At 33.3% G+C, this 18,754-nt stretch overlaps 1 protein-coding gene and 1 long non-coding RNA gene across 3 annotated transcripts; one reads left to right on the forward strand and one right to left on the reverse strand.

Moving 5' to 3' along the window:
* Window positions 1-14,433, reverse strand: LOC131948832 (zinc finger protein 729). Its single transcript, XM_059310527.1, has 5 exons — window positions 14,329-14,433; window positions 8,029-10,274; window positions 3,743-3,793; window positions 2,680-2,819; window positions 1-2,161 (listed from the first exon to the last, which is right to left on the reverse strand). Exons 1-5 carry the CDS (start codon window positions 14,431-14,433, stop codon window positions 240-242), a joined length of 4,464 nt encoding a protein of 1,487 aa, XP_059166510.1. The 3' UTR covers window positions 1-239.
* Window positions 14,434-14,843: 410 nt separating this feature from the next.
* Window positions 14,844-18,706, forward strand: LOC131948812 (uncharacterized). Of its 2 annotated transcripts, XR_009388073.1 has the most exons (5): window positions 14,844-15,300; window positions 16,054-16,292; window positions 16,693-16,832; window positions 16,948-17,064; window positions 17,494-18,706. It is a non-coding gene; the product is annotated as an uncharacterized LOC131948812 (long non-coding RNA). The 2 variants fall into 2 exon arrangements; XR_009388072.1 differs by lacking the exon at window positions 14,844-15,300 and having other exon boundaries at window positions 15,901-16,292.
* Window positions 18,707-18,754: the final 48 nt, after the last annotated feature.

Genomic DNA, 18,754 nt, shown 5'->3' on the forward strand with positions numbered 1-18,754 from the left:
TGAATTAGAAACATCTACCACATTTGTCAAACTTGTAAGGTTTTTTGCTCCTGAATGAATTAGATCTGTAAGCTGTGTGAAACATTTACCACAAATGACACATTTGTAAGGTTTTTTCTCCTGCATATATTCTTTGATGCTTCTTTAAACCTGAGTCATGTGTAAAACATTTATCGCAATTGACACACTTGTAAGGTTTTTCTCCAGTATGAATTCTTTGATGCTTCTTTAAACCTGATTCATGTGTGAGGCTTTTCTCCTGTATGAATTCTATTGTGTGACTGTAAAATGTAGGAGAATGCAAAACATTTTCCACATTTATCACACATGTAAGGCTTTTCTGCTATATGAATTTTACAGTGGTTCTGTAAATTGGTCAGCCTTACAAAAGATTTACCACATTTGTCACACATGTAAGGCTTTTCTGCTAGATGAATTTTACAGTGGTTCTGTAAATTGGTCAGCCTTACAAAAGATTTACCACATTTGTCACACATGTAAGGCTTTTCACCAGAATGGATTCTATGGTGTTCCTGTACAGATTTAATGTGAGTGAAAAACTTATCACCTTTCTTACAGTTGTAAGGATTTTCTCCTAAATGAATTTTAAAGTGGTTCTGTAGATAGGTCAGGAGTATAAAACATTTACCACATTTTTCACACATGAAAGGCTTTTCACCAGTATGGATTGCTTGGTGTTTCTGTAAACTTTTACTTTGTGTGAAACATTTACCACATTTACCACACTTATGACGTTTAGCATGAATTATAAAGTGGTTCAGCAGACTGCTCTTCAATGCAAAAGATTTACCACATTTGTCACACCTGTACGGTAATTCATCTGTGTGAATTCTAATGTGGTTGTTTAAAAATTGACTTGTTGTGAAACATTTACCACATTTGTCACACTTGTATGGCTTTTCACATCTATAAATTCCACAGTGTTTCTGAAACTTTAATAGCTCCATGAAGCATTTGCCACATTTGTCACACTTATGAGGTTTAGTATGAATTGTAGAGTGGATCTGTAGAGTGCTCTTCAATGCAAAAGATTTACCACATTTGTCACAACTGTAAGGTAATTCACCTGTGTGAAATCTAAGGTGGTTGTTTAAAGATTGACTTGTTGTGAAACATTTACCACATTTGTCACACTTGTAAGTCTTTCCTAAGTTTTGATTTCTAAGGTGTATCTTTAAGTAAGCAGGCTGTGAAAAACTTTTATCACAGTTGTCACACTTGTAAGGCTTATCACCTGAATGTATTTTAACATGTTTCTTTAAATATTCACGACTCTGAAACCATTTACCACATTTGTCACAATTGTAAGGCTTTTCTCCTGTATGAATTTTAAGGTGTCTCTTTAAATCCCAAAATTCTGTGAAACATTTACCACATGTATCACACTTGTATGGTTTTATTCCAGTATGAATTCTTAAGTGTTTCGTTAAGTGTGATGAATCTGTAAAATATTTACCACATATGTCACACTTGAAAGGCTTTTCTCCTGTATGAACTCTATGGTGTCTCAGTAAACTGCTACATTCTGTGAAACCTTTACCACATGTGCCACATTTGTAAGGTTTTTCTCCAGTATGATGTCTATGGTGACTCTTTAAATTTGACAACTGAAAGAAGCTTTTACCACATGTGTCACACTTGTGAGGCTTTTCTCCTGAATGAATTAGAAGGTGTCTCTGTAAACATGAAAACTGCAAAAAACATTTGCCACATGTGTCACAAGTATAAGGCTTTAATCCTGTATGAGTTTCAATGTGTTTCTTTATTTGATATAGCTTCATAAAATATTTACAACATATTTCACACTTGTAAGGCTTTTCAACAGTATTATTTTTTAAATGGCTAATTTCTGTGTCACCCTTATGAGTCTTTTTTTCTATGCTGTTTCTAAGGTGTTTCTTCAATTGACTAAGCTTTGTAAAACATTTCTTACATCTGTCACACTTGTAAGCCTTTTTTTTCATAAAAATTGTAAGATGTTGATGAAAACTTGATGATTGGAAAGAATGTTCACTATTCTTAGAAGTGAGACCTAGACTCCAATTGGCTATTTCTTCTCCTCCATGTTTGAATTTCAAATGTGCCTTCAAAAAGGAAACATTTGAAAATGCCACTTTGCAATATTGACATGGATAGAGATCTGTAAAATAATATTATTAAATTGAACTTTGTTGATAATTAACTTTATTGTAAGTTTAATATATAATACTGTGATGCCAATATTCATGTAATAGTAAGTTGAAATATAAAGTCCTTTACTGCATGAAGTGTTTATTTTATCATGTTTCTAGTGGCTACTTCAAACAGTGGACACAGTGATGACCAATTGATACAGTGGACACAGAGATGACCAATCAATTGATAAAGTGGACACAGAGATGAGTAATTGATACAGTGGACACAGTGATGACTGATATTGTGACACATTAATGACATCAGACATAACAAGTGAACTACATAAAAACTACAATTAAAGAACAAAAATCAAATCAAGGAGATAAGATTAAGTTGTTGTTTGATCTACTTTTTTTTATGCTGTTGCATTGTTATTGATGGCTTTAAGAAAAGAACAGTCCTCCTTTTTGTTTTTTACATTGTATAACGGCCATTTCAACGCTATAATATTGTAATTACTTTAATGAGAAAATTCTACAATACCTTTGATTAGCTTACAACAATGTTTAGTGTTTGCAATGCATTTTTCATATGCAGTATATTTATTCATTTTGCTGAGTACAAGGTAGCTGAAGATAATGTACATTCTATAAGCTTTGTCAACAGATAAAAAATTAGGTACCCTGTTGTAATAGATTAAATTTAATCATTAAAAATATATTTGACCCTGAAAAACAAATAAGTGAAAATAATAACTTGACAGAGGCAACAGCCAACACAAAGCCCGCTATTTAGCCCACCATGTATTTGATTGTTGAACGTTCTAATGTGTCACAATAACACAGCTTAAAAATTATCATATCAGTATCATAGCCATTAAAAAAAAAACTTTAAAAAAAAAAAAAATTTCCTAGGCTATTGATGAATTCTGATAATTAAAGTTAGAACCAAATTAAAGGTAAACAAATATAGTTTTTAATTGTTTTAGTCTTCTTAGACAAAATCAGATGATGGGGAATAGGACATATCGGCACTTTTTTCTGTGTTTGGTACATTCAAAAGAAGGTCTAAGTTGTGTTCCCATAGAAAATACAGTTTAAAACCATACTCAAAATATACTTTTGTGTTTATGTGTGAAAATTATAAAAATGATTGTTATTAATATTGCCATGATAGTAGTTAATAAATTTTACAGTTTATTCCTAATTTGTAAAAAAAATTTTTTTTTGGTAAAAATGTCCTACATTCCTGACAGTATTTATAAGTAGCAATATAAATTTGGGCCATTAAAAATTAACAAAACTAAATAATCTTCAACATATGCTTTAAGTGTGCCAAAAGCAATATAACAACACATTGTTTAAGACAAAATTTCATTCAGAAATTAATTCTGTAAATAAAGCTAAAGATCTTATGCCACACCCCAGATAAGATGTATATGCTGGATGAATTTGCCCAGAGTAAAGAACCAAGACAATGCTTCAATCAATGACATTGATCACCTCAAACTCTCCTTGCATACAAATCTTTAAATAATTGATTAAATTGATTTACCACTAGCATTGCTCTCCATTTTGATCAAACTGTTCTTGTTTACAACACCAACCCTCTGTAAATAAATGCCCAAGTCTCTGGCATAGCTGTCACCAAATTACACCTGAAAATATCAGAATACTGTTTTATACTAGTCAACTGAAAAATAGCTTTCACCATATCATTCACATGAAAGCTCGTAATTCAAAAGTCTTATGTCAAGTTGTTGGGCACGAGTGTGTTTTGGTACCACACAGAATGTGTGTGTATTTGTGTATATATACATACATACATATATATATATTTAAATATAGATCTATATTGTGAAGTATTTTCACAGATCTAGTATTTAAATTCACATTTGTTTGATATTGCTAGACAGTTGTTTATTATTTATACTATTATATTAATTAATTTCAATTTCGTCTAGATACATCTAACTAGTTTAGATCTTGAGTTTGAGAGCACAAGAGACTAGATACTAGAATCGACCAGAAGAAATCTTGATTGTCTGACTATACTTAACTTACTATTTTACTACTAGGTCTACTTAGTGAGCTACCTAGGCTTAACTAGATTACTTAAATTACTAGATATAGAAATTCTAGATTTTGTCTATTCTATACCAATCTAGATTTATTCTAGAATCTTTCTATAAAATAATATTATATTAATAAACAAACACTACTAACCTAATTTATAAAATTACATTATTTTTTATATTTTACATTAATATTAATTTATTAAATATTTCATGTACATCAATCTATATCTAGTCATGAAGGTCGTAGATCTATTCTAGATCTACTGATCTAGATCTAGTCTCAAAGTCCTAGAAGTAGAAACTCTAGATTGATCTAGATCTAGATATTCTAGATTTAGATCTAGAATAGATCTAGAATTCTAGATTCTAGATCTAATATAGATCTAGAATAGAATCTTTTTAAATATTTAATCAAATCAAATTAATCTAGAATCTAGATTTTATAACTAGAGAAAGGGTGATATTATTAGTAATAAAATAATGTTAATAACAAAATAACGTTAGCTACAGACTTCAGCTGCGGAGATTATTAGATCTAATGTTTAATCTTACTTAGAATTATTATAGCATAGTTTTAAAAATTTGAACGGTGTAGCAGCGCCACAACTTGTCTGATTGATAATGTACTCGCTACGTTTAGATCGCTACTCGGAACCAGGCAAACGTGAGATTGAAAACCGAATCCATAAAGTTATTAATAGATAATGTTAATTTGTTCAGTATATTTGTTTAAGAATTCTTTTACTTAACTATCTGCTTTTACATTTATCAATTAAAATTCTTTTTAAACCTTCATTTTATTGATCTACAAAATTTTTCATAATAAATTAAAATTAAATTAGCATTTGGTAATCGATACATTTTGTTCAATCGAAATTTGACTGGCGATTTCCTTTAAAGGGATGTAACTTACAATGAATAGTAGCAGCTGATACCCGGTGCAGTCTGGGTTTTAGAAATATATAATTTTTAAAAAATTAAATGTTGGATGCGTTAGAAAATAGGCATTTATAATATTATATATTAACACTAACTCGAACAGTAAGCATAAACTTGACCCCCAACCTTGTTAATGTAAGGCTAATACATTCCTATCCTTAACCGAGTGACACCTAGTGACGACACCGGGCCCATGCGATAAAAAAATAAATCGTTGGCGGCCATAATATTAATAATATAGAAAATCTAGTATTTCTTTGCTACCATACAATAAGTTCTGCTTGTGGCGGCAGCGGTGATGCTCGAAGGCGATATATCGGGCGGCTTTAGTATTCCACACGAAAGAAAGAAGTTTATTTAGATTCTACAATTTTAACAATTGCTATTTCAGTGCCTCAAAATTCATTTAAAAAACCTGTTAAATCAGTGTGTAAAACCTTGTAGTCGTTTATTTTCGTAACTTTGACTATGTATAATTCGTTACGTCATCTTAAATCGAGCTTTTAAATTGATTTTTCTTTCCTTCTTCTTTTTCTTCTTCGTTCTTAATTATTAATGTTGAAGGGGATCGAGATTTATCTGCCAGTGGGTTTGAACACGAGACTTTGTTCGAATTTATCAACCATGAGCTTTTTGCCGACTCGATCACGCCTCCAACACAATTAAGCGTTACGTGTCAACTGGTTATGCGCCATTGAGGCCATTGACTCCGATTTCAGCATGCTTTTCTTTTTGGATTTGCTTCCATAGTCTTTGTCCAACCAAGAACAAACTACAAGACAGCAGTTGTTTGATTTTGGAGTTGTCTCTCCTAGAGGAGTGGCTGTCCCCAGCTAACGAGCCTCCTCTGCCCGAGGGTTCGAATTCGAGACTTTTCGGTTTAGCAACCATGAGCTTTACCGACTCGACCACGCCGACCCCTATTTTTCTTTCCCTTTTGGCGCTCCCTAAGGTCGGCACCCTAGGACATAGGCCCCCTGCCCCCCCCCCCCCCAATCGCTACGCCTCTGCTTATACCCGAACCGGCTCCTGTACTTACACATACCTATATTATTTCTTACTCATTATTAACCCCCCCCCCTACCCCTATCTCTTTCTCTAGATGACGGGTAAGTAATTGATAGGATTGGGGGGGGGGGGGTATTGTCCTACTGCTGTTATTTGGGGGCGGGGGTTATGTACAGGCGGTGACTTAAAAGGGGTGTAAGCCACTTTAGCAGTTTCTCGTTGGAATGCAAGCACTTGTTCGTCGCCGCAAGTAAGCTTATCCATTTCATGAAGAAAAAAAAATCAATTCAGCAAAGCAAACCTAAGCATAAAAAAAATCTTCGCGTATTCGATTTGAGGCACTTATGTTCATCCTGTACATATTGGTTACGCACCAGCTAAACGTTTGTTCTTAGGTCACTTAAAATTTTATTTTAGGAGAAAATCTATTAATTAAAAATTGTCTTGCAGCAAGGTGACACAATTTTGGGTTAGAAGTTGTGTTTTATTTTCCTTTTCTGTTTTAATTATATAAAAGGTTGTAGTTAAATTAATAGTATTTCTCTTTGCTGATGAAATTATATATGTATGCATATGTGGCGCAACTACAGCACAATGTTATTTTAAAAAATTAAGGACCTAATCAAGAGCTCCTTTAAGTTTCAGCTGGTTGCTATGTTGGCGTGTCAATCTGCTGGGGTTGGCGTGTTTCCCAGGGCTGTCGACGACGACCGCTGACCAGTGGCGTAGCGAGGTCGGGTGTCCCCCACCAGAGGCGTAGCGACACTTCCCGGGGACAAACTTTCAATTTCCACCCCCCCCCCCTCAAGTTTTTCTCTATATATTTTGCTATTTTTTGCCTTGGTGTCACCCGGTGCTGACCACATTATCCCTTCATATGCTGAGGTCACTGAAACTGGTGAACTATACTTCACCTACCCTGTGGGTTGCCAGGGGAACTTTATTTTACTTTCTTTACAAGTGGACACTAGTCTTGAACAAGCAGGGTGTAGGATTTTGCTTAGGCCCTATACTTTTAGTTATATAATGCAACATTGTAAGGATTTACGAACCTTGACCATTAATGTGCTGAAAGTAAAATGAGTTTAGTTTTCAGATTTTAAAATTTATAATCATTCTTAAAACTAGTTACATTTAATTAGATTTATTTAGCTTCACGATATTAATAACAAACAGAACACAAAATGTATGCAAAGATTTTTATTAGAGACAACAAAACTAATAGTCTATATATGTAATATTCCGCTCATCTGATTGCTTCCTTAATACTTCATATATATTGTTTGCTAAATTTTGTCCTGTAGCTATAGACAGGCTAAATTAAAATATACATTTAGCTACACCTAGGTAGGTCAAAGTTTTAAAAATGTTTACAATACTGCTATATTTTGCTTTATATTTTCATAAGCACTTAGAAAAAGTGGAATTGTTGTGAAAAAGTAATAATGGTAAGAAATATAATTGGGCACACATTTATTTTACCATGGATTTATCTCAAATAGCTAGGTCTACAACTAGCCCTGTATTTACCATTTTAATTGAATATTGCTCTACCTTGCTGACTTTAACTAAGTGCATATTAGTTTAAAACTAATTTACTAGAATGTACTAAGCACCTACACACTCTCTCCATTGAACTTGAACAAAACTAAACCAAAAAATAACAAAGAAAAACCTTGAAATTAAATAAAAAAATGCTAACAGTCAAACAGAAAACAATAATTAATCTTTAACTTAAACAATATTTCACAAAGAAAGGTCATTCACTATACAGGGCACATCAAAGGACACTTCAGGTGATGTTTATCTCAAAAAGACACGCAAGAATCATTTTTGAGATCAGAAAAACTTTACCTCATTTGTCAAACTTGTTTCTCTCCTGTATGAATTCTAAGGTGTTTTGTAAATTTGTAAGGCTTTTCTCATGTATGAGTTGATGTTTCTGTAAAGTACTCTGTAGTGCAAAACGAGTACCACATTTGTCACAACTGTAAGGCTTTTCTCTTTTATAAATGTTTTGGTGGTTCTGTAAAGTGGAAGTGTCTGAGAAACATTTACCACATATGATGCACAAGTATTTTTTTTTTCCTGTATGTGTTTTAAGGTGTTTTTGTAAACCTGCTAAATTATTGGAACATTTACCACAATTGGCACATTTGTAAAGATTTTCTCCTGAATGAATTCTATGGTGGCTCTTTAAAGCTGAGGGGTGTGTGAAACATTTGCCACAAGTGACACATTTGTAAGGTTTTTCTCCAGTATGAAGTCTTTGATGCTTCTTTAAACCTGATTCTAGTGTGAAACATTTACCACAAGTGATACACTTGTGAGGCTTTTCACCTGTATGAATTCTATTGTGTGACTGTAAAATGTAGGAGAATGCAAAACATTTTCCACATTTATCACACATGTAAGGCTTTTCTGCTAGATGAATTTTACAGTGGTTCTGTAAATTGGTCAGCCTTACAAAACATTTACCACATTTGTCACACATGTAAGGCTTTTCACCAGAATGGATTCTATGGTGTTCCTGTACAGATTTAATGTGAGTGAAAAACTTATCACCTTTCTTACAGTTGTAAGGCTTTTCTCCTAAATGAATTTTACAGTGGTTCTGTAAATAGGTCAGGAGTGCAAAACATTTACCACACTTTTCACACAAGAAAGGCTTTTCACCAGTATGGATTGCTTGGTGTTTCTGTAAACTTTTACTTTGTATGAAACATTTACCACATTTATCACACTCATGACGTTTAGCATGAATTATAAAGTGGTTCCGCAGACTGCTCTTAAATGCAAAAGATTTACCACATTTGTCACACTTGTATGGTAATTCATCTGTGTGAATTCTAATGTGGTTGTTTAAATAATGACTTGTTGTGAAACATTTACCACATTTGTCACACTTGTATGGCTTTTCACATCTATAAATTCCACAGTGTTTCTGAAACTTTAATAGCTCCATGAAGCGCTTGCCACATTTGTCACACTTATGAGGTTTAGTATGAATTGTAGAGTGGATCTGTAGAGTGCTCTTCAATACAAAAGATTTACCACATTTGTCACACTTGTAAGGTAATTCACCTGCGTGAAATCTAAGGTGGTTTTTTAAACAATGACTTGTTGTGAAACATTTACCACATTTGTCACACTTGAAAGTCTTTTCTAAGTTTTGATTTCTAAGGTGCATCTTTAAGTAAGTAAGCTGTGAAAAACTTTTATCACAGTTGTCACACTTGTAAGGCTTATAATCTGAATGTATTTTAACATGTTTCTTTAGGTAGTCATGATCCTTATACCATTTACCACATTTGTTACAATTGTAAGGCTTTTCTCCTGAATGAATTTTAACATGTTTCTTTAAATCCCAAAATGCTGTGAAACATTTACCACACGTATCACACTTGTATGCTTTTATTCCAGCATGAATTCTTAAATGTTTCGTTAAGTTTGATGACTCTGTAAAATATTTACCACATTTGACACACTTGAAAGGCTTTTCTCCTGTATGAACTCTATGGTGTCTCAGTAAACTGCTACATTCTGTGAAACCTTTACCACATGTGCCACATTTGAAAGGTTTTTCTCCAGTATGATATCTATGGTGACTCTTTAAATTTGAAAACTGTAAGAAGCTTTTACCACATGTGTCACACCTGTGAGGCTTTTCTCCTGAATGAATTAGAAGGTGTCTCTGTAAACTTGAAAACTGCAAAAAACAGTTGCCACATGTTTCACAAGTATAAGGCTTTAATCCTGTATGAGTTTTAATGTGTTTCTTTATTTGGTAAAGCTTTATAAAATATTTTCCACATATGTCACACTTGTAAGGCTTTTCAACAGTATTATTTTTTAGCTGTTTTTTTAAATGGCCAATTTCTGTGTCACCCTTATGAGTCTTTTTTTCTATGCTATTACTAAGGTGTTTCTTCAATTGGCTAAGCTTTGTAAAACATTTATTACATCTGTCACACTTGTAAGCCTTTTTCTTCATAAAAATTGTAAGATGTTGATGAAAACTTGATGGTTGGAAAGAATGTTCACTATTCTTAGAAGTGAGACCTAAAGTCCAATTGGCAATTTCTTCTCCTCCATGTTTGAATTTCAAATGTGCCTTCAAAAAGGAAACATTTGAAAATGCCACTTTGCAATATTGACACGGATAGAGATCTGTAAAATAATATTATTAAATTGAACTTTGTTGATAATTAACTTTATTGTAAGTTTAATATATAATACTGTGATGCCAATATTCATGTAATAGTAAGTTGAAATATAAAGTCCTTTACTGCATGAAGTGTTTATTTTATCATGTTTCTAGTGGCTACTTCAAACAGTGGACACAGTAATGACTTGCTGCTACAGTGGACACAGAGATGACTAATTGATACAGTGGACACAGAGATGACTAATTGATACAGTGAACACAGTGATGACTAATTGATACAGTGGACACAGAGATGACTAACTGATACAGTGGACACAGAGATGACTAATTGATACAGTGGACACAGAGATGACTAATTGATACAGTGGACACAGTGATTACTGATATCATGACAAATTAATGACATCAGACATAACAAGTGAACTACATTAAAAACTACAATTAAAGAACAAAAATCAAATCAAGGAGATAAGATTAAGTTGTCGTTTGATCTACTTTTTTTTATGCTGTTGCATTGTTATTGATGGCTTTAAGAAAAGAACAGCCCTCCTTTTTGTTTTTTACATTGTATAACGGCCATTTCAAAGCTATAAATTATAGTATAATATTGTAATTACTTTAATGAGAAAATTCTACGATGCCTTTGATTAGCTTACAACAATGAATGTTTAGTGTTTGCAATGCATTTTTCATATGCAGTATATTTATTCATTTTGCTGAGTACAAGGTAGCTGAAGATAATGTACATTCTATAAGCTTTGTCAACAGATAAAAAATTAGGTACCCTGTTGTAATAGATTAAATTTAATCATTAAAAATATATTTGACCCTGAAAAACAAATAAGTGAAAATAATAACTTGACAGAGGCAACAGCCAACACAAAGCCCGCTATTTAGCCCACCATGTATTTGATTGTTGAACGTTCTAATGTGTCACAATAACACAGCTTAAAAATTATCATATCAGTATCATAGCCATTAAAAAAAAAAACTTAAAAAAAAAAAAAATTTCCTAGGCTATTGATGAATTCTGATAATTAAAGTTAGAACCAAATTAAAGGTAAACAAATATAGTTTTTAATTGTTTTAGTCTTCTTAGACAAAATCAGATGATGGGGAATAGGACATATCGGCACTTTTTTCTGTGTTTGGTACACTCAAAAGAAGGTCTAAGTTGTGTTCCCATAGAAAATACAGTTTGAAACCATACTCAAAATATACTTTTGTGTTTATGTGTAAAAAATTATAAAAATGATTGTTATTAATATTGCCATGATAGTAGTTAATAAATTTTACAGTTTATTCCTAATTTGTAAAAATAATTTTTTTTGGTAAAAATGTCCTACATTCCTGACAGTATTTATAAGTAGCAATATAAATTTGGGCCATTAAAAATTAACAAAACTAAATTATCTTCAACATATGCTTTAAGTGTGCCAAAAGCAATATAACAACACATTGTTTAAGACAAAATTTCATTCAGAACTTAATTCTGTAAATAAAGCTAAAGATCTTATGCCACACCCCAGATAAGATGTATATGCTGGATGAATTTGCCCAGAGTAAAGAACCAAGACAATGCTTCAATCAATGACATTGATCACCTCAAACTCTCCTTGCATACAAAACTTTAAATAATTGATTAAATTGATTTACCACCAGTATTGCTCTCCATTTTGATCAAACTGTTCTTGTTTACAACACCAACCCTCTGTAAATAAATGCCCAAGTCTCTGGCATAGCTGTCACCAAATTACACCTGAAAATACCAGAATACTATTTTATACTAGTCAACTGAAAAATAGCTTTCACCATATCATTCACATGAAAGCTCGTAATTCACAAGTCCTATGTCAAGTTGTTGGGCACTAGTATGTTGAGGTACCACACAGAATGTAAGTCTCTTGTGACAAGAAACTAGATGATCAAGATTTAGAATCAACAACTAGGGGCCTAGCAATCTTGATTGTCTGACTATGACCATAGATTCTACTTACTACTACTAGATCTAGTCTACTTACTACACTTAGACTTAATTAGATTACTTACTAGATCTAGATTCTGTCTATCTATTCTATACCAATCTAGATTTATTCTAGATCTAGAATCATGTAGATCTAGATATGTAGGCCGTAGATCTAGAGTCTAGATCTAGGTCTAGTCCCAGAATCTTTAAATTAATAAAATCAAATTAATCTAGAATCTAGAATATTCTAGAATCTAGGCTATATTTTATAACTAGAGAAAGGGTGATACTTTTAATATTAATAAAATAATGTTAATAACAAAATAACCTTAGCTACAGACTTCAGCTGCGGAGATTTTAAATCTTTAATCTAAATAATCTTAATTAGAATTATTAGAGCATGGTTTTAAAAAATTTGAAAGGTGTAGCAGCGCCACAACTTGCCTGATAGTGATAATGTACTCGCTACGCTTAGATCGCTACTCGGAACCAGGCAAACGTGAGATTGAAAACCGAATCCATAAAGTTGTTAATAGATAATGTTAATTTGTTCAGTATATTTGTTTAAGAATTATTTTACTTAACTATCTGCTTTTAAATTTATCAATTTAATTTTTTTAAACCTTCATTATATTGATCAACAAAATTTTTCAAAATAAATTTAAATTAAATTAGCATTGGTAATCGATACATATTGCTCACTCGAATTTGATTGGCGATTTCCATTAAGGGATGTAACTTATAAATTAATATAAATACTTATAATGAATACTAGCAGCTGATACCCGGTGCTGCCCGGGTTTTGGAAGTATTTAATTTTTTCATTTAAATGTTGGATGCGTTAAAAAATAGGCCTATATATTACACTAACTCGAACAGTAAGCATAACCATAAACATAACCATGATCCCCAACCTTGTTAATGTAAGGCTAATACATTCCTATCTTTAACCAAGTGACACCTAGCGACGACACCGGGTCCATGAGATGAAAAAATAAATCGCTGGCGGCCATAATAATAATTAATAAATCTAGTATTTCTTTGCTACAATACAAGTTTCTGCTTGTGGCGGCAGCGGTGATGCTCGAAGGCGATATATCGGGCGGCTTTGGTATTCCACACGAAAGAAAGAAGTTTATCTAGATTCTAGATTATAGATCTATCTTCGGCACGCCTAGCGATGGAAACAAATTTTAAATGCGGTATTTCGGGCGGCTTCGAAAAAGATGGTATTTTAAGTCGACACAAAAGAAAGAGGTTGAGAAAAATCAGCATGTCTAGGACAGAAAAATCGAAAGTTATAGCAATACAAACGAAACGTTTTTCGCCCAGAGGCGTAGCTACCTATTCCGGCGCCCGGTGTGGAATGTAAATTTTCGCCTCCTCCCTCCCATTTCTATTTCATAGTTATTCAAGTCTGTGAAAAACGCCCCTCACCCCTAGTGGGAAAGGTTTGCGACCCTTCTTACCAGTAACTATTTTCTCTTTCGGTGCCTCAAAATTGATATAGAAAACAGTAAAATCAGTGTGTAAAACCTTGTAGTCGTTTATTTTCGTAACTTTGGCTGTGTATAATTCGATACTTCAGCTTAATAAAACGAGCTTTTAAATTAATTTTTCTTTCCCTTTTGGCGCCCCCTTGGGGTCTGCTCCAGAATTTCTTCCAGGCATCTCTTCGGAACGAAATGGAATTTATATAGAAAATATATACTTTTGGCAGTGTCCGCTCCCTCCCCCCCCACCCCGGAAATTGATGTCCGCCCCTCCCCCCCACCCCCCTCCCCGAAAATTTCAAGTGCATTCCCGGAGAAAAAAGTCTGGAAGAAACAAAGGTCTGCTCCCGGGCCACCCGCCCTCCCATAGCTACACCACTGCTTTTGTCTGCATGAAAGTTCATGGTAAATCGGGTGCGGTTTTATGTTCGCACACAGCTTCGCATTTTACCCCCACCCAGAGTAAATAGCAGGTGGGGGTAAGTTGCGAGACAAAAATGTCGAGCGACCGCCAGTTTTCGCACCCTTCTTACAAATTTACCCCCTCGCCATTTCGCAATTTACCAACACCCATAACTATACCACTCTTAAATCTATCCTTTTCAATACCTTTTCCCCTATCCCATTTTATTTTTTCTATTCGCATTCTTACCCTATACCTGCACCAATACTTGTACCCAGAGGTGTAGCGACCCTTTGCGGCGCCCTGGGACAAACTTTCAATTTGCATCCCCCCCCTCAAACTTTCGATTACTTTTTCCAACCCGTTTTGGCGCTCCCTAAGGTCGGCGCCCGGGAACGTATTTCCCCCCCCCCCCCCCATCGCTACGCCTCTGCTTATACCCGAACCGGCTCCTGTACTTACACATACCTATATTACTCCTTACTCATTCTTAATCTCCCCCCTACCCCTATCGCTTTCTCTAAATGACGGGTGGGTAATTGATAGGATGGGGGGGGGGGGGGTATTGTCCTACTGCTGTTATTTTGGGGCGGGGGTTATGTACAGGCGGTGACTTAAAAGGGGTGCAAGCCACTTTCCCAGCTAACACAGTATGTAATACCAGGGTCGGCCCAACCTTGGCCCAATGTTGTAATCATGGCCAAACATTGGACAAGCTTACGCCAGGGTACAGCCAAGATTTGTACATGCTTGCATCCCTTGATACCTTGATATTTAACCGTTTTTACCTTGGCTGCCAAGATTACACTGATTTATGGATTCACTGCAGAAATTTTACTTAAATATGCTTGTTAAACTTAATATATGTTAACTAAAATTAATTTATCTTTTAATATCATGCTCTAATGTAAACATAGCATCAATAACAGACTACGTTGCATGTGTTAAACATTTTGTTAATCTTTTTAAAATTGTGTGCGCTACTGCCACCGGCCCCCTGTCGCCCATTGTCCCTTTGTTCACATTCCTTCCTATTGTTCGCAAGCCAGCATCCCGGTCCTGCGCCATTTTTCTTAACAAAAGACTTTGTATCCAGTCACAGTAAAACAGGTAGGCCCACTGTAGCCATTTTAGTTCAACAGTGAGAAGTAGTATAACTGTATTTATGCAGAATCTGGAAAACTCGTATTTTTTTGTTGGAAACTTTAACTTTATGGGCCTAAGTCATCAAATAAAAGTTATAAAAGGTAGTTTATTTGAGGTAATAAAATGAGCCTAGATCTAGATCTAGTCTAGATCTAGATCTATATATTAATAATACTAGAGTCTATATTCTGTTTATTTTGGCATTAGGCTATAATTACATTTTACAATAATCTCCTTTATGGTAGATCTAGATAGATCTAGATTCTAATAATACTAAATAACTAAAAATCGTAATCAGAGGGCGGTTAATTTTGACAGCACTTTTTTTTTGTATTGAAAAGTATGCAAGTACGTTTGGGGTTATATTGATTATTGATAGATCGATGTATTTATTTGTTTCAACTTTAGGTATAATTATCACGCACAGGGAAAGGGGGGGGGGCTTAAATGTTTATAAATTAATAAATAATCATTCACTTTAACTTTTTAAAAAAACTTAATTTTATTGTTCTAGGCCTATTTGTGTAAGGATTTGAAACTGTCTTTAATAATTAATTCAGAGAGAGAGAGAGAGAGAGGAACAGTAGACACAATTATAGAACAAATTTCTACATGTTAAACAGTGTATTTTGATAGGTATTAATTTTGAAAAAAATTAGTCAACTAGAATTCTAAATTGATTCAAGATTGTCATTCAAATTTCTATTACTGTTACAGCTCCCTATGGGAGAATAAGATGTCATCATCATCATTCCTTTGTGGCCCCTGGGGAGCAAAGGGCTGCAACCACACATCTCCAGCGGACTTGGTTTTGGGCTGCTCCTCTAATCTGTGCCCATGAGAGCCCAGCTGTTTTCGCCTCCTCCTCAACCGTTCTCTTCCATGTTTTCCTTGGCCGGCCCACCCTCCTTTTTCCCTGGGGATTCCAGTCTAATGCATGTTTTGATGAATAAGATGTAAGTTGTGTAAATAGTAGTGTGGAGACCTCAGAGCAACACTTAATTTCATGACCAACAGCGATAAGATGGTACTATTAGTAAGCCATACTTAATGATCAACACTACTCATATTATCATATAGAGGACAGAGTAGGCAAATGGTTGAGGACACTATTGCTAAACATAAAGCCAAGTTAGTAGTACATTCATCAGTTCACCTAAGTCTGATATATACCCAATTTAAGACTATGAAATAAAAAAGGTGGCTAGATATAGTGTTGACTACACAATCCTTTATATACAGAGATTAAATAAACAGAGATACTTAAAAATTAGTATCTAATCTGGCTATCATTTATTGTATCACTCACTCATTTTATTATTATATTTAATAACTAAGAATGCCATTTATTTTCAGGCCTCCAGGTGTTGTGTATATCAATCAGCCCACTGGAGATATATCAATCTTTAATAAATTATAAGGTCCCCACTGCTTGATACTTCACCAAATACTGGCTACACCAGAAAATGACTAAATGTTCTTAACACTTAACAACTGTAAGTTTACATTGTTTCAAAGTGAATAATAATTTTCATTTAGTAATTTTTGCTTGCATGTAATGATCAGCATGTGTAGTTAATGCCTTTACTGATATTAGTAAAATAATTTCAGACCACAAGCATTACTTCTGGGTCACTCTGAAGGGTCTAATCGTTCAATTACTGAATTGATAAAGTTGATGAAATTGCTCAAAAATTGTCTGGCACTTTCTTAACTCAGAGACATAGGGTAAGGGGTTTATAATATTTATATACATACTATTATTTTTTTTATTACCAGGTCTTTTTTTTCACTTTTGTTTATATATATATATATATATATATATATATATATATATATATATATATATATATATATATATATATATATATATATATAATATATATATATATATATATATATATATATATATATATATATATATATATATATACGCAGTATAAGTGTTACCTGGGTAGCATGAACACCCCAGACCACCAGTCTTTATACCTATATAATATATCGTTACAAGGTAGCAAACATGATGTTAGGGGCTTCTTGTTGTATGTTCAGTGCAGTGCAAAATAAAATAAACATAATAAATTTAGTGCAAAATGAGCAGTGTATGGTTGTAATTATTTCATAAATGACTTTTAGTGTGTAACTTTTCTTTTTTAGAATGTGGATGGATTATGACATACCTTGCACAAATCAACAACCAGGCTTTTATTGGATTTGAATCCCAAAGGAAAGAGAAAGTTTGTTATCCAAAACAAACATGGAAAATATCAGAAACCAACAAAACACAAGCAGGCAGAGTGTTATGGACACAACTTTGGGGAATCTCCTAAAACCAAGTATAAAAATAGAGAGGTGTGGTTGTGTCTCTCAGCTCCACAAGGGTCCACAAGAATGAGGACAACAGTGATTTTCGTAATAATTTCAGATCAGATTTTTAAAAAAAATTTGATCAGATGGATCAGGTTAACAGTTTAATACATATTGCATTTAAGTGCTTAACGAAAAGAAAAGATGCTCTTACCAAAATAGTCTAAGAACAATGCTGATTTTAAATTAATAAATTGTTTCCTTTTGTAATAATATAATAATTTAAGTTGGCATTGTATGTATGTTTAGTGTAGATTTAATGCCCTAAATGAAATATACAATTGACATTTTTTTCTTTAAAGAATTAGTTGCAAATTTCTTTCATTATTTAGTTTCACTGTACAATCTGAAAAAAGCTTGCAACATTTGTATTGACAATACTTCTGCTGGTGATATTTATTTCTAATTAATGAAGTAAATTAATATATATTCAGTTTACTATAATTAAATACCTCATACTCGAGACAAAAAAACATTTATTGAATATCGCAGTGATATTCCTGTTCTACACAATGCGTATAAACCCTCGAACCATCTGTCTTTTGAAAGATTGTACATTTTGTATACACAATGGCATTCATTTCAACACTATTTAACCACAATTATAATCTAGAGATCCTGAACATATTTTCGTTCTGTTATTTATGGACAAGGCAGACTGGTCCAGCATTAAAATGTAAACCTTAATTAGAATACTTAAACGAGCTATGCAATTAAATGTTGTTAGACAAATATTTTATACTTTTTATTTTTAATGTTATGTTTACGTATCATAGTACAAGACAGCTTCTGTATTCTTGTACAGTAAATTAAGTTTTTACATTAGTTTAATTTAAACTGTAGGCCTGCTTAACATCTGTTACATTATATGAAAATGTTTTGTATATTTGTTTTAATTTGTTTGTATAAAAGTCAAAATGAAAGTTACTACACTATTATTTACATATTCTTTTTCAATCAATACTTTATAGTATAGTTATAATTTTCTTACAATTGAATGGATGGTATAGATTTTAATAGATGAGCAGTTCTTGTGTATGTATTGCTGCTT

The sequence above is a fragment of the Physella acuta genome, unplaced genomic scaffold (assembly GCF_028476545.2).
Source record: "Physella acuta isolate Inbredline_101_S28 unplaced genomic scaffold, ASM2847654v3 ptg000661l, whole genome shotgun sequence".
Classification (NCBI taxonomy): domain Eukaryota; kingdom Metazoa; phylum Mollusca; class Gastropoda; family Physidae; genus Physella; species Physella acuta.

Bases quoted from the DNA above. Each gene is read 5' to 3' on its own strand.
- LOC131948832 (XM_059310527.1), bottom strand. From the start codon at position 14,433: ATGCGAATAGAAAAAATAAAATGGGATAGGGGAAAAGGTATTGAAAAG. The intron at 2,820-3,742 runs GTTGGTGTTGTA...CTATTACAACAG, and splicing joins TGGGCATTTATTTACAGAGG to GGTACCTAATTTTTTATCTG. The intron at 2,162-2,679 runs GTATTGTAGAAT...ATTATTTTACAG, and splicing joins TTGTTGTAAGCTAATCAAAG to ATCTCTATCCATGTCAATAT.